This window comes from Ctenocephalides felis, unplaced genomic scaffold (genome assembly GCF_003426905.1).
Source record: "Ctenocephalides felis isolate EL2017-DRISC unplaced genomic scaffold, ASM342690v1 CF-g0.4_SCAFFOLD_01886, whole genome shotgun sequence".
NCBI lineage: Eukaryota > Metazoa > Arthropoda > Insecta > Siphonaptera > Pulicidae > Ctenocephalides > Ctenocephalides felis.
The window spans coordinates 57,463,832-57,476,566 of NW_020538040.1; the positions used below are offsets into that span (position 1 = coordinate 57,463,832).

A 12,735-nucleotide genomic window follows, 5' to 3' on the forward strand; every position below is an offset into this window, starting at 1 on the left:
CCATTTTTGCACCTCCATTTTTTTCTGAAGTAATGTCCAATAAATGTTACACGTAGATGAAAAATTACAGGAGTAATGAAATGCCCATGAAATGTACAAGATTTTGCATATAAAGTTATTTCTCGTGCGAATCAAAAACTTGTATAACTTGTATAACTATACTTGTATATTTGTAATATACCAATATATAAAGGGTAGGGGAGAATTATTAATTGTAAATATACTAATCTGCTAATATCTTCACAAATTGTTATAAATTCAATGAAACCATTGATAAATGAGAGATAATTATTGATAATTTTTATTGTTTTGATGAATTGATTGTTATCAGTTTTTAACCCTTTCGACTCGGGTGCCGGCAAAAACTGTTGTAAAGTTGCAATGTGGGTCAATATTTAATAATTTTACCAAGGGTCGTGTTTATCGAACACATTCAAGAACATAATGCAGAAAATTTTCCGCAATCCGCTGAGATTGACAAAACGTAATTTTTTTAAAACTTTACCGGCACCGGGCAATGGAAGAATGTTTCGAAATTCATCATACGAAATTATTTTATATTATTATAATATAAATAATTGAATAAATAATACTTTTTGTTCTTGAGATATATTAGTGAATGTACATGAATTTTTGACCAGAATGACTGATTTACTTGAATTTTCTTATTTGTTTAAAAATTTGTTATATTATATATATATTTTTTTTAGATAAATAGATATTATTACAATTTAAATGTTATTAAATAAAAATTTTGCATTATAATATGATAATTATAACACAATAATTTATACATATAGCATAAATGTAGTCCAAAAACTACCAAAACGGTCATCGGTATTATAATATATATTGTTAATTTTAAACAAAAATAAAAAGAAAATGTTATCAGAAACACATATTACATCAATTGAACTTTTAAAATCCGAAATAAAAAAAAACTGCTCTTTTAGATCACTTTTCACGAAAAAAAACCCGACCGTTAAGTGGTTAATTCTAATATTTTCACCTAGTATCTGTGGGCATTAGCAGTACTACTCAATTATACATAAATTAATGTAATTAACCCTACTATAACAAAAGACTTAATGTACTGTTTTTTTTTTTATTCATAAATAACAAAATTTTATTAACAAAAGTTAAATACAGTTTAATAAGCAAAATATATGCCACTAATTTATCTGAGCTGATGAAATAACCAGTTAATTTAATGGAAATGTACTTTGAAAATCATTAATATTGAATAATATATTTCTAAAAAATATCATGTAATATTGAAAAAATTAATAATTATTTAGAATTTAAGTTTCAGAATAAATAAACAGGGTTATTTGAACAGATACTAAGCTATCAAAACAAACACCTTTTTTTATGTTTGTGCTTCTGATTGCTTAAGTAACTGTCTTAATAACCTAGTGAGCAAAGCAATATAGGATTTATATATTAGTCACAGCCAGTGGGCCTCTTTTCAGAATTCTTTTTGGTAAACTCTTCTGCATTTTTGGTAAATTTCTTACGATCCCTTAAAAATTCTTCTGCTAAATCAGCACGGAGTGGATGCTCTGGTTCAGGGTCATTAACAAGGGCTATAAGTGCTTGAATCACTGTTGAATACAAAATTAAATGATTGGTATTTAAAAGTTTTGAAGAAAAAAAGCAAAGATGCAGGTAAAACAGGTGTTTAAAATCAATGTAAAATAACAAATTATCATATTGTTTAAAAAAATGACAATAACAAAACTTTTATTTGGTTAGAATTTCTCATCTTTTTACCTTGATCAGTTTTTGTTGCAGGTTTCCAATTTTCAGCGCTAATTATTGGAAGGCAGACTTGGCCTTTTTCATCTATATTTGGATGATAAATCTTCGTTTTGAAACTAATTTTTGGTGGTTTGAACGGATATTCTGCTGGAAAGTTGATTTCAATTCTGAATGCTCCTTTATTATAAGGTGGATTTTCCTACAAAAATAGTGCAATTTTAAAAGTGGCAATCTGAAAAGTGCATGTCATTATAGTTGTACTCACAGGAACAATTAACCCTTGCCATGTTAGTATATTCGATTCATCGACTTGTATATCGCGAAATGATTTTAATCCTGATTGTCTAATGTCTCCCAATTCCTGAAATACGATTTAATTGACATACAATATACATTTCGGGTATGCGGAAATAACCTAAAAAAACAACAACAAGAAACGGCTTCTGGTAGAAGTCAGGACTCTATGTACCCGTTAATTAAGAACATTACATACGCGTTTTTTTATTGTGCAACAATAATTTGAGATTTAGAAGGATGTTTTTACCTTTTGTAATCTTCTCGTTGCTGCCATTTTGAAGTTTCCTTCAAATACTTTGTAATGATTTATCTACGGGCAAATTATATTGTCAAAAAATGCACAAAATCTTTCAAAAACTAATTGCGTAAAAAGCACATATTTCAAATATAAATAATTTTCCAACAAAAAAGTTACGATGTTACAAAATTTTGCCTGACAAACTCTCGACATACGATTGCTTGACAGATGGCCAGTGGTCAACTGGTCACATACATATAAAACAAAAATTTTAATATAGATAGGACGGCATGTACCATCAATGTCGATATCGCGCGCACATTATGATTGCAAACTTTAGCCCAAAATTAAAACGAATTTTTTTTATAAATTCAATAGTGAATAATGTTCATACCAATCATAGATAAAAAGAAGAGTATATGATACTAATTTATGTAAATAATAATAATTTTGAAATTTTAATGATTTTAAAATAATAAATAAAGTATTATTTAAATATGTGCTATATAATAATTTTTAGTGATAAACCAAGTTATAAACAATATCTGAAAATAATAATAATAATATTGTAAGAAAAGATCTTGCCAATTTGGAAAAGATACATATATTTTTTTATTTAACCTGCAACGAAAATTATTACATTTAAAGTACAATTACAAACAAATAACTTTGCTTATATGTATACAAAGACTAATATTTTCAATTTGTACTAAGTTTTAAAATTACTCACGATAAATAATAATTAACATGGAGTAGATCAAACATATGACTTGTTCAAAAAAAAAAAGCATTGTGATAGTGAATAGAATTCAGTTATAATTAAAATATTAAAGCAAATCATTTTTTCATAAAAAATGTGCTGTTTTTTAATTCTAAACGTTACATTTTACATCTTACGCATCACAGCAATTTTTTATGATAGGCAGTGAAAGTCAAAAGTCTGTGTAAGCATATGAATATATTATATACTAATTCATATTGATAAAAGGTGTATATGCAGATTGGTATATAAACAGAAAAAAAAGGATCATTCTGATTAATTTATGTACATGAAACAAAATGATATATTCATCTAAAGGTAATGTATATTTTGCCAAACACCAAAACATAAACGGTTCGGCAACTATATTCAAAAAAAAAAAATTCAAAATCAATGAATGATTCAAAATCTAATACAAAAAAAACATCTGAATGATAGAGAAAATAATCTAAACAAGTAATATATTTCATAAAGTATGTAACTCTAGTCTTAAATGCAACTTCCTTTTAAACTATTTGGAGTAATAAAATAAAGCATATAATAATTCTAGTGAAATACATACAAATTTTATTTTATAAAGTAATATATTCATATTTGTACCAGAAATAAGTAAAGACTCATAAAGAAAAAAAAATAGTTATGAATATAAATAATATAAATATTATAAATACTGAAATGCTTTTCCAACTTAATTTACAACTTCTTATCATTTTCATTTAATTGCATTAATTCAAATAATTAGTATGATTTTAATAAATTAACATGCAAAATTGTGCTATGAGTGAGGTGAAAATATTAACATTAAAGCATATTATGTTTTTGGTGCCTAACTATATAAAATTACTAAAATGTACAAATTAACATAAAATAAATGTCTTAGTTTTCAATCCAATAGTACAAATGTCTAATTTGATACCGAAAACATCTAAAAACTATCAGATTTTATTAAAATGGTACACTAAATCTAGTTTGATATTTAAAATTTGTTTCTATTTATATGTAAACAACCTTTATTTACAAGTATTAAAATTTTACTTTTAGCTATCTGACCAAACTAGACATACGAAGCCAAACTAAAATGCCAACCATGGGTGATGTTGTAATGATTCTTTAGAACGATCTCCATAATCGTAAGTCACTTCTTCTCCAGGCTGAATATCATCTTTCGCCACCAAAACTAAATGTGGTGTTGCACCTATCTGAACTGTCTTGGTCAACAGATTACCATTTCTAGAATGATTAACAAGACGCCCTAGTTTACCAGATTCTTTCGTAGCGTCAATACTGCAATTAATAGTTAAAAATTGATCATTTAATATAACATATATATATATATATATATATATATATATATATATATATATATACATGTGTTGACATGTAACACATAATCCAAGCTGACAACATGTTCGTTTGGAATAAGCTTTTTTATAATAAAATATGTTATTTTAATTTTAAAATTATTTAAAATTTACATAACTCGACGTTTTATCAATTTGTTGTTTCATAGTTTTTTTTCGTGCATTTTTATTTTTGTGTTTTTTTTTTGCAAATTTATTTGGTCAATTCAAGACCCAAACGTATGTTTTCTGAATAAAAACATTTTCTTTCATTAAAACTGTTTTTAATTACTGTATGGATGCCCAAGAACAATTTTATCACACATTATAACTTTATGAACTCATACAGTAACAAAAAATATATTAGCTTAAATATATTATGAACTGTTCACTGATAAAGACACTATGTGATCTATGTAAAATACGCTTAATGAATAAAATAGCACAATGAAGTAATTTTAGGATTTGAAGTTAAGAAAAAATTTCTACATATAATTTGTGCAAAAATTAACAATTTTCTGAAACATTAAAATTTTGAAATCTAAGTCTAAACATCTATAGCAGGCACTCATATATATATATATATATATATATATAATATATATATAAATGTAAATGTAAATATATATATATATATATAGTATATAATATATATATAAATCTTGTATTTTTAATATAATATATATGTTAGTTAACCGTTTCGACTCGGATGCCACCGCTCCGGCGGTAAAATTCTTATAAATCTCGGAATTCATGAGTGGAAAGTGTTAAGTATAAAAATTGAATGAAAATAGAAAATTGTATTAACGTTTTAGACATACATAAAAAAATAGTCTTAGAAATTCATTTGATATCCATATGTTTCAACTGACATTCTTGTCTTCATTCAGTAGAATAGAATCATAATAATTAAAACTAATTATTATAATTCTATTCCCCTTAATGAAGACCAGGATGTTAGCCGAAACGTATAGACATCACATTTTTAAAACATCCATGCATTTTTTATTGATGTAACACCCAATCTTTAAACTTAATATATATTGTATCAACATCAAATACAAGATTAATTATATATATATATATATATATATATACACGTGTGCGTGTGTGTGTATGCATACATGTTGCATTTTATTACTAACCAGTATTGCTTATTTCTATGTTTGAAATAATACATGTAACAGCCAGTATTCTCATCACGTGCATAAATGAGTTCCCTGTCTCGCGCCTCTGTCATTGAAATTAAATCACCAGAATATTCTACTACAAAAGAGCCTCTAGCAAAAAATTTTGAAGCGACAATTCCACGTCCTTTGCCAGGAAAATTATGAACCTAAAAAAAATTTCTTTAAATATACACCTTGATTTTAGATACTTTTTCTTTCGCACTGATTTTCCTTCATTTTTCAAATAATTGATACCATACAAACTGAAGTGAATTTCGATACTTCAATAGCAACTAATGTTTAACTTTGGAAAATAAGAATTTTGGAAATGCAAACTTTGAACTGGTAAATATTACCTCTAAACCTTCTTCTACTTCAGCTTTAATTGCTTCTTCTATATTTCTTTGTCTTTCTTCCAAAACAGTTTTCTTAGTTTTCCTAATACTACGCCTAATTGGAAAATAATCAGTCAGTTTTTTCTCTGTTGTTTGTACATTGGATTCCAAATTTGTTAGTGCATTTTTCTTATTTGCTACGTTTTCTGGAGGGTTATTTAATTGACCTAATTTGGTATCAGTACTTGGTGAAATCACTTTTGGTGTATTATCAGTATGGGATGATTTCAATCTAGAATTAAAAAAAAAAAAAATTGGTTCCAGTAACAAAAATAACAGTAAAATAATTTGTAAATATGCTTTTTATAAGATTCATATATCAACATAAAAATATCTTGCTATAACATATGACTAATGTTATGAACATTATGAGCTGTTAGCCAAACAGAGAAATTGCAAATAACATGTACTTTTACGTTGCCTCAAGCAAAGACAATTTGCCATTGAGTTAAACATATATATTACTTATAAAATGTATTTCCGTTTGAAATGAAAAGTAATTGGTTATAAACTTTAAATTATTAAACTAAACATCACTATCACTTAAAAATAAAGTGTTCAAGGGTCAAATCTGAAGTGTAATAAACAATTAATATTGAATATCCCTTCTAAGTAAATTCAGAATATTTGTCTACCAAACAATATACAAAAGATTAGAGTTATTAAATAGAAGTGCCAGCTAACTCAATATCATATGCAAACATATATATGTATTAATAATAAATACAAAGCATGCAAGAAATAAATAATCAATGATCAACTCACCTTCTTCTAGATTTAACATTTTTTCTTGGAAATGCAATTCTAAGTTGTGATAAAGCAGATGTGGGTGAATTATGAATCCCAGTAACAGTATTTTCATTCTGTTGCATGTCTAATGAAATAAAAAATTTAATATAAATAATTAAAATATAATAAAAATATACTGCTATTATTTGTGTAAATTTAAAGTAAATACCTTTTGTTTCAGATGAACTTTTGTCTGCTGGTTTTACTTTCTTGGGAGTAGTGTCATTAGAGTTATTTGGAGTAATATTTGATACCCGTGATGGGCTTAAATCAGTTGTAATTACTGGAAATTGTCCAATTCGATGGGGAGTTCGGTAAACTCGATGTAAATGAGCTGAAAACATATTTGGGTAAATATCTAACAATTACACACATGCTATATATATACATATATATATATATATATATTTTGAATAGTCTCGAATATTATATATATATATATATATATATATATATATATATATATATATCTAGAAAGTGTTATTACCGTTTGCCAATGTAGATGGATTTTTTCTAGGAGAAGTCCTCACAGAAATGATTGGCTCTATTTCACATTCATTACTAGATGCATTGGAATCTTCAGATACAGTAGGTATTGAAGAGCATTCAACAACTACACCACTGTCCAAGGAAGCATCATCACTCAAAGCCACTTCTGGTAATAATAAATATCTGATGAGTGCTTGAAATCAAACCTTAACTCTTTTATTAACTTCCCGAAAGAGAAGTTTGTTTTCATAAAAAAATTCAATTCGCTAATTTTATGTTTTCTCGACGTTTCAAGCCATTTTGACTCAAATGAGACCAAATTTGGAAAAAGTATGTGTGTGCATGTGCAAGAACAGATTTTTTGCTGTAAATCGACGTTTTATCAAAAACGGCTAGACCAATTTCAAAAATTTAAAAGACTCGATGTGGATCACTGTTTGTCAGTCTTGCGCGACGATTAAAAGTCCTACAAAAACTGGTTCAATTATAAAAATTATTGATTTGTGAAAATTTGCTTTAAGAAAATACTCCGAGTCAACGTGTTCATTCATTTTCAATTATATGTAATAAATCCACTTGAAATACTTTTAATCACTCATAAATTGATTTATTTTTTATTGATTAAGTCAAACATTTACACGGCAAAATACCAATAATAATTAGTTTGAAATAAAACCTCAACATGTAATTTTTAATTACACAATGAGAAATTTATGGTAAAACATATCATTTGTGAGTAACAAATATTGAAGACATTGATTTTTGTTTTTAAATATATTGAATATGTAATTTAGTTAAATTTATACCATTTTGAGGATTTCTATCCAAAGTAGATTCTGTTTCTGCATCACTATTTTCTTCAACGGTAAGATCAATTGTTTTTGGTGCGGATAAAACTCCAATAATGTCATTCATTCTAAAGTTACTATCAACAAGATTCGAATCTTCAGTCTTTGTTTCTGATTGATATCTATCTTGCACTTGAAAATATTCTGTTATGGCTTGATGCCTAAAATTTAAATGAACAAATTGAAATCAGTTTCAGTTACATAAAATGATAAAAAAAACACAATGCTCATACTTGGATGTTGCTCTGAAAGGATCCATTGTTAAATTAAGCTTAGTCTTGCGGTTATCTGTTTTTATGAACTCATCAACAACACTCCTTTGCTTTTGATTTGTTGGTGAGTGTGACAACTTTCCACTAAAATCTAATTTACTGTCTTTACGTTTTGGACTTGCACAAAATGAATCTACAACTCCCAAATGAGTTCGAGCACCTCTTGCACGACGTCCTACCATAGAAAATGATGTTGAATGATTTTCTATTACATACATATTTCGTTATATTAAATAACAATTTTTTTCAATGGTTAGTATCAGCCATTTAAAATAAATACATTTTTTAAATAATTTATCTAATGAAGTCTTTGGCTGTAAATTTACCTCGAACCATGTCGAAAAGTTTTTTGATAGAAATCCTTAGTATGTAAATTTTTATAAAACCAAGATAAGTAAATTCACATTATTCAAGTAAAATACGAATGAACTTTACACATAATACTGGATATTTCTGTTAGGTAATTTATAAATTATTTATTATACTTCAGAGCAAATCAAACTAAAAATGGCGATATATAAATAAACACAATTACAGATATTTTGATTTTATAAAGTTGGTATTCAAAGAAACGTAGATTTAAATTCGAGATATACCGATAGTCGAGATGTTGTGTTGGCCATATGTTATGCTTTGCTTATTTATCTATGATGTTGGCAATGTTGGTCATTCGGATTCGGACGAGATAGATAAGAAGATACTCTTCTTTTATCTATGATTCGGACGTTTCGATAAGTAAACTTGTTTATCTGTTTATCTATGTACAGACTCTTCAAATCTCTTTCCTTATCTATGGTAGCATTTGGTAGCAATAATCTTGTGTTTGACAAATTATAACCTAACTTACGTTCAAAGCGTTCTAGGCTAGGGTTATATGACGGTATATGACACTCAGTATAACAATATTTATTACGTAATGTGTATCTTAGGACTTTTAGTAATAAAAAAAAATTATTGACTCTAATTAGAATGCATTCCGATTTATCCGCACACTTCATTCAGATGAATGCAATGCGATTATTAAGCGATTACAAAATTGCCGGCAAAGGTATGTAATTTGAACAGTAATTTTTTTATAGCGTTATATTGTTTTACATAATATAAAGTGAATGTATAAATCTTAGAACGCGTTTATGAAATTTTTGGGAGCTTGTAACGATATTGATAGAGAATTAGTGAAGTGCCTTCGAAGAGATCGCGAAGCAAAACGCAAGAAAAATAAAGAGTCTTCTGACTTAAGATACAAGCGTAATACAACTTCACAATAATATTGTTGGGTTATACATCGAGATAGTCAAATCATGGCGAGCCATGATGAAAGTACACTAGATATTCCAAAAATAGAAGATTCTATAGAATTGCAAAATCCGTTCCCGAATGTTACTGAAAGATATTATACTGAAAGATATATTGTGGATGACAAAGGAGGAAAAGAAGATCATCTTTTGCTGTTTCACACAAATCGTATATGTATCATTACTTTAGCACCATCACATCCTGTATTTAAGAGAAAAATTCTGAAAATCGATTATGTGATTGGCAATGTAGATCGAACAAAAAATAAAATATCTGGCAAAGGTAAGAAAGGCGGACAATATTTACAAGAGAACTCTATAATTTGCAAGATTATTTTGAAGATGAATATGTATATAAAGTAAAAGTTATATTAAAGGCAAATTAATAGAGGTTAATGAAAACATTTTACAAGATCCATCTTTATTTTTACGTGCACCTTGCGCTGAAGGATTCTTGGCAATCATTTACCCAATATTACCCAAATAGATATGTGGAAGAACAAATATTTAACAAAAGAACAATATGAGAAGAATAACTTTAATTCAGTTTTGTCTGATTGAAAATATAAATAAAATGTTTCAAAATAGTTTGTTGATGTTACTTCCATTCATATATACATATAATCTACCATATTTTCTTAATTTGCTTCATATTTGCAGTCATTTTTTGTAATTTTTATGTTCACAAATTTATTTCATTTATATATGAAGTAAAATTTAGGAAATAAATATATACACAGAAATTCCACTTATATATTAATACAATATCCAGACTTTATAAGAAACAATATATTAACAAAATTTACAAATTAATACATGTTATAATATTTTAACTTATTTGTACTCTATCACATTTTTGCTCGCACATGTATTTAAAGATACCTGAAGTAATGCAAACAAATATATGAAAATAAAAAGGTTCATATTTCTGAAGTTTAATTAATATGTCAGGAATAAATAAGAGATATGTCTGATAATCTATATCATCCTCCATACTAGCAAAACTATCATGATCATCAGAATTACACACTGATATATTTTGCGAGCTAATTCTGGGTGCGTTTTTTGTACCAGCTTCTGACATAAGTTCAAGTTCATCTAATTGATTTATAGTGAACAATTCTTCATTAATTTCTGAAATTCTTGAAAAATAAGACTGTTCACTTTGAGAACTGATATCTGAGTCAGAAAACGTATCTTGAACATTTTCTATTTCCGAAATATCTTTGACTATTGACATATTATCTTGTAATTTATTTGAAGAAGTTTTAGCATGAAACTTTCATGTACCATAATAAGTTCTGTTGATATATTTGGTATTATGCTTTCGTCACTACTAGATTCAGGCTCTGAACATGATATAACTATGTCCATAAGAGACCCATCTAATTTACTGTCGTCTGCATTTTGCTTGTGACATTTTAATGGGTTTTGATTATTTAATTTATTTTTTTTGCCATTAGTTTAGCTTTAGTAGAATGTTCATTTTCATAATTGCATTTTCTGTTTCCAATATATCTTTATTTGTATGAGAAACATCTTTGGATATCGTCATACTTTCTTGTAATTTATTTGAAGAAGTTGTTACATGGGATGCCTCATGTACCATAATAAGTTCTGTTGATATATTTTGTATTACACTTTCTTCGCTACTGGATTCAGACTCTGTGCTTGAAATAACTATATCTATAAGAGACCCATCTAATTTACTGTATTCTGCGTTTTTCTTATGATAATTCAAAAGACTCTCTTGGTTATTGAATTTATTTGTATCACCATTTAGTTCATCTTTAGTAAAATGCGTATCTTCAATCATTGCATCTGTTTGGACACATTTTTCTACCAGATGCTTACTTTTTGATATGCTAGCTGTACGATTCATTGAATTTCCGGCAAACAGATTCACCAGATGTAACCTATTCAATTTATTTTTATGGTTGCGCACATCATTCACATAATCCTTTACAAACTGTTCATGTTATTTTGTGATGTAACTATATTCCCCAATGGCTTTGATATTGATGATGGTGCAGATGGTGCTAATAATTCACTACCATCCACATGCACATCACCGGTACGGATTGAATCTGAAAGTCTTTGTGAACTAGAAGCCAAAGGTATAAATGCATCTTGTGTATTGGTATATAAGTGATCAATATTTTTGTTCTTGAAAATAATGTCTTTTTTAATGGCACTTGTGGAATAAACATTTCAGATGGTGAAGATATACTATTATTAAAATTTTCACTATTATATTGAACATCATTTGGTGCCAAAGAATGATCTTTTTCCTCTCTATCTTCAAAATCTGTGCCAGCATTCATTGAGGGCATAAATAAGTTGTTTGAACTGATGCTTGATAAAGTGCATTTCAAAAAATTATTGAGAAAGATTTGGTCACATTTTTCATCAATGCCGACTAATTGCTTAATCTTGATTACCTTCAATAAGTTGCGAAAATCTGTTGAAGTAATGGCATCAGCATAACATATAATTTGGACTCCAACCTTTTTCAATTCTTCTGCCTCATTTATTGTATAAAGTGCTGATGGAATAATTGTTAGAATCTTCTTTTCTATACTGCGTCTGAAATAATAATTACTAAGTAACTTTTGTATAAAGAGGTTCTTCAGCAGATTGATAGCATAATATCTAGCATTCAAACAAAATTATTTCTGATTTTCACAAGAATGATAAAACAATGTTGAATAATGCACAATAAGTAATGCAACCAACTACATTTTTAGGGCAAATACCTGTAACATCTATCAATGTCTTCACAATGTTCTTTATCAACAATTCTCAAATTAACATCTTTTGAGCTGGTGAAAAAAACATTTGCACCTTGCAGTTCTAATAATTGTAGACGCCTTGGTCCAATATGTACAGAATAGCCTTTCGATGCAATATTTACCAATAAGTCTTCCATCTCTAAAGGTCGCAAAGCCATTATTATATTATTGTTACTGAAAAAGACTTAATCAATTAACTTCTCAAGTTAATGAATTGAATAGTGATATATTATCACAACATAAGAATCACTTATTTTAACAGAATCCATAAATTGAAAATCAAATGTGTA

The 12,735-nt window shown here is 27.4% G+C and overlaps 4 protein-coding genes and 1 pseudogene across 4 annotated transcripts in view; 2 read left to right on the forward strand and 3 right to left on the reverse strand.

Moving 5' to 3' along the window:
* Positions 1–1,357: 1,357 nt before the first annotated feature.
* LOC113378509 (ubiquitin-conjugating enzyme E2 L3) lies at positions 1,358–2,571 on the reverse strand. The gene is made up of 4 exons (XM_026619048.1): positions 2,306–2,571; positions 2,027–2,122; positions 1,774–1,960; positions 1,358–1,604 (listed from the first exon to the last, which is right to left on the reverse strand). The coding sequence occupies exons 1-4, from the start codon at positions 2,330–2,332 to the stop codon at positions 1,444–1,446; spliced, it is 471 nt and encodes a 156-aa protein (XP_026474833.1). The 5' UTR covers positions 2,333–2,571; the 3' UTR covers positions 1,358–1,443.
* A 1,306-nt stretch (positions 2,572–3,877) lies between these two features.
* Positions 3,878–8,842, reverse strand: LOC113377340 (N-lysine methyltransferase KMT5A-A). The gene is made up of 9 exons (XM_026617623.1): positions 8,685–8,842; positions 8,320–8,533; positions 8,045–8,247; positions 7,237–7,404; positions 6,919–7,083; positions 6,726–6,834; positions 5,922–6,192; positions 5,542–5,732; positions 3,878–4,340 (listed from the first exon to the last, which is right to left on the reverse strand). Exons 1-9 carry the CDS (start codon positions 8,692–8,694, stop codon positions 4,130–4,132), a joined length of 1,542 nt encoding a protein of 513 aa, XP_026473408.1. The 5' UTR covers positions 8,695–8,842; the 3' UTR covers positions 3,878–4,129.
* A 237-nt stretch (positions 8,843–9,079) lies between these two features.
* Positions 9,080–12,735, forward strand: part of LOC113377973 (COX assembly mitochondrial protein 2 homolog) — a 6,485-nt gene continuing 2,829 nt past the window's right edge. Inside the window, exon 1 of the mRNA XM_026618449.1 lies at positions 9,080–9,287. The gene's annotated coding sequence lies outside the window, so the exon portion shown is untranslated. The remainder of the gene's footprint in view (positions 9,288–12,735) is intronic.
* On the forward strand, positions 9,456–10,016 carry LOC113375137 (annotated as a pseudogene).
* Positions 11,113–12,614, reverse strand: LOC113375138. The gene is made up of 3 exons (XM_026615087.1): positions 12,410–12,614; positions 11,726–12,239; positions 11,113–11,622 (listed from the first exon to the last, which is right to left on the reverse strand). The coding sequence occupies exons 1-3, from the start codon at positions 12,601–12,603 to the stop codon at positions 11,113–11,115; spliced, it is 1,218 nt and encodes a 405-aa protein (XP_026470872.1). The 5' UTR covers positions 12,604–12,614.